We start from the raw sequence: 2,500 nt of genomic DNA, 5'->3' as shown, positions 1-2,500 counted from the left end.
CTCTCTCTCTCTCTCTCTCTCTCTCAGTCATTCTAGAGAAACCTATCCGTATTCCAAGGTCTTTGTCTGTGAAGGCGGCGAGTGTGCTCAAAGGCTTCCTGAACAAGGTGAGAGAGCATCACTCATTCACCAAATCCCTCGCTCCTCTTCTCCTCCATCTATCCCTCGCTCCTCTTCTCCTCCACCCATCCCTCGCTCCTCTTCCCCTTCACCCATCCCTCGCTCCTCTTCTCCTCCACGCATCCCTCGCTCCTCTTCTCCTCCACCCATCCCTCGCTCCTCTTCCCCTTCACCCATCCCTCGCTCCTCTTCTCCTCCACCCATCCCTCGCTCCTCTTCTCCTCCACCCATCCCTCGCTCCTCTTCTCCTCCACCCATCCCTCGCTCCTCTTCTCCTCCACGCATCCCTCGCTCCTCTTCCCCTTCACCCATCCCTCGCTCCTCTTCTCCTCCACCCATCCCTCGCTCCTCTTCTCCTCTAGCCCTCTTTCTGTAGTTCCCACATTCTCTTTCTTGTGAGAAGAAACCCGAACCTCTCTGAGACAAAAAAATTACTTAACTCAGAAACATGGATGGGAGGTTCTTATGTAAACGAGACTGTTCTCTGGGACTGGACTTGGTCCAGTACGTCACCTGGCTGGGCTGGACTTGGTCCAGGATGCCACCTCCCTGCAGGACGCTGTGGTTGTGTCAGTCTGCGTTTGGCCTGGACAGTCCCAAAGAAACCTGTCCAGTCTCAGATACTTGACTTGCTGTTGAATTAAGATGAATTAAGTCATCGCTACACACGCTGTTAAACTTTACAGCAGTATACTGTTATAAACCACCATACACGTGCAGTTTACTGCTATAAACCCCCATGAACGTGTAGTTTACTGCTATAAACCACCATAAATGAGTACATTTTACTGCTATAAACTACTGTAAACATGTAGTTTACTGCTATAAACCACCATAAATGTGTAGTATACTGCTATAAACTATCATACACGTGTAGTTTACTGCTATACACTACCATACACGTGTAGTATACTGCTATAAGCTACCATACACGTGCAGTTTACGGCTATAAACTACCATACACGTGTAGTTTACTGCTATAAACTACCATACACATGTAGTATACGGCTATAAACTACCATACATGTGTAGTATATGGCTATAAACTACCATACACATGTAGTTTACGGCTATAAACTACCATACACGTGTAGTATACTGCTATGAGCTACCATAAAGGACTGTAAACATGCAATGTACACTAAGAGTAGTTCTTATGAGGCCGTTCAGTATTGTATGAATAATACCATGAATAATCAGAGAGATGAAAACAGACTGAGAAACTGGACTAAATGTAAATGGATCCAAATCTGCTTTCACTCATGACTCAGTTACACCAGAACAGAGCGACGCATCATGGACCCCAGCCTGCGTTCCTCAGACCCAGCACATGGTCGTCATTTTGATATATCCCTGGTTTGATTTTATTGGATGGGCTAAGCGAGAATTTACCGCAATCAGTGAATCATGTGGTCAGGAGTCATGTAAATATTTACTCCACGACGGCCTTGTGTTTGTTGGACCTGTTTTCCAGTTCTGTATGAGTTCTGTATGAGTTCTGTATGAGATCTGTATGAGATTTATATGAGTTCTGTATGAGTTCTGTGTGAGATTAATGTTCTGTATGTGTTCTGTGTGAGATTTATGAGTTCTGTATGAATCTGTTTGAAATTTATGAGTTCTATATGAGTTCTGTATGAGATTTGTATGAGATTTATATGAGTTCTGTATGAGATTTATGAGTTCTGCATGAGATTTTTATGAGTTTTGTTTGAGTTCTATGAGTTTTGTATGAGTTCTGCTTTTAATCAAATCTTTCGTTTCCCAGGATCCCAAGGAGAGGCTCGGCTGCCAAGTTCAGACCGGCTTCAGTGATATCAAGTCTCACACGTTCTTCAGGAGCATCGACTGGGACCAGGTGAGGCGTGAAGATACCTCACACACCGTCAGATGTGTGAGGGGTGAAGACACCCCACACTGCCTTTCGTATTGTTTTACTGTACGTGCTGAAGCAGCTCTGAGATTTGGCTGCAACTTTAGAGCTAAAAAGGAAACAGAATGTTAGCACAACTGTCCTAATCTGATAACTCCTTAAAGCCAAGAAACTGGCCCCACATTCTGAACCAAACACCAACGTAGAAAAGTTTAGAGTTGTGTTTCTTGGACATTCTGAGCCAAACACCGTTTTAATATTCAGAGTTGTGTTTGTTGGACATTGTGAAACAATTACCACCATTGTAATGTTTAGAGTTGTGTCTGTTTGATCCAGACACAACTCAGTGCAGTGGGAGCTCTGTGGTTAAGGTACTGGACTTGTACTCAGAAGGTTGCTGGTTCAAGCCCCACCACTACTTTGAATAAAAGCATCAGCTAAATGCTGTAGATGTAAATGTTTGACAGTGTTGGGGAGGGGTGTGTCTGAGCCTGGTTCTGAACCCAC

At 44.4% G+C, this 2,500-nt stretch overlaps 1 protein-coding gene across 3 annotated transcripts in view; it reads left to right on the top strand.

Moving 5' to 3' along the window:
* prkcz (protein kinase C, zeta) overlaps positions 1 to 2,500 on the top strand; it is an 88,993-nt gene that overhangs the window by 71,105 nt on the left and 15,388 nt on the right. For all 3 annotated transcript variants that reach the window (XM_035521849.1, XM_035521850.1, XM_035521851.1), the window contains 2 exons: positions 28 to 107; positions 1,889 to 1,978. In XM_035521849.1, the coding sequence (XP_035377742.1) occupies positions 28 to 107; positions 1,889 to 1,978 (170 nt within the window). The remainder of the gene's footprint in view (positions 1 to 27; positions 108 to 1,888; positions 1,979 to 2,500) is intronic.

The sequence above is a fragment of the Electrophorus electricus genome, chromosome 23, assembly GCF_013358815.1.
Source record: "Electrophorus electricus isolate fEleEle1 chromosome 23, fEleEle1.pri, whole genome shotgun sequence".
NCBI classification, from domain to species: domain Eukaryota; kingdom Metazoa; phylum Chordata; class Actinopteri; order Gymnotiformes; family Gymnotidae; genus Electrophorus; species Electrophorus electricus.
The sequence above is the reverse complement of the archived record's forward strand: the minus strand, read 5'-3'. Positions and strand labels throughout refer to the sequence as shown.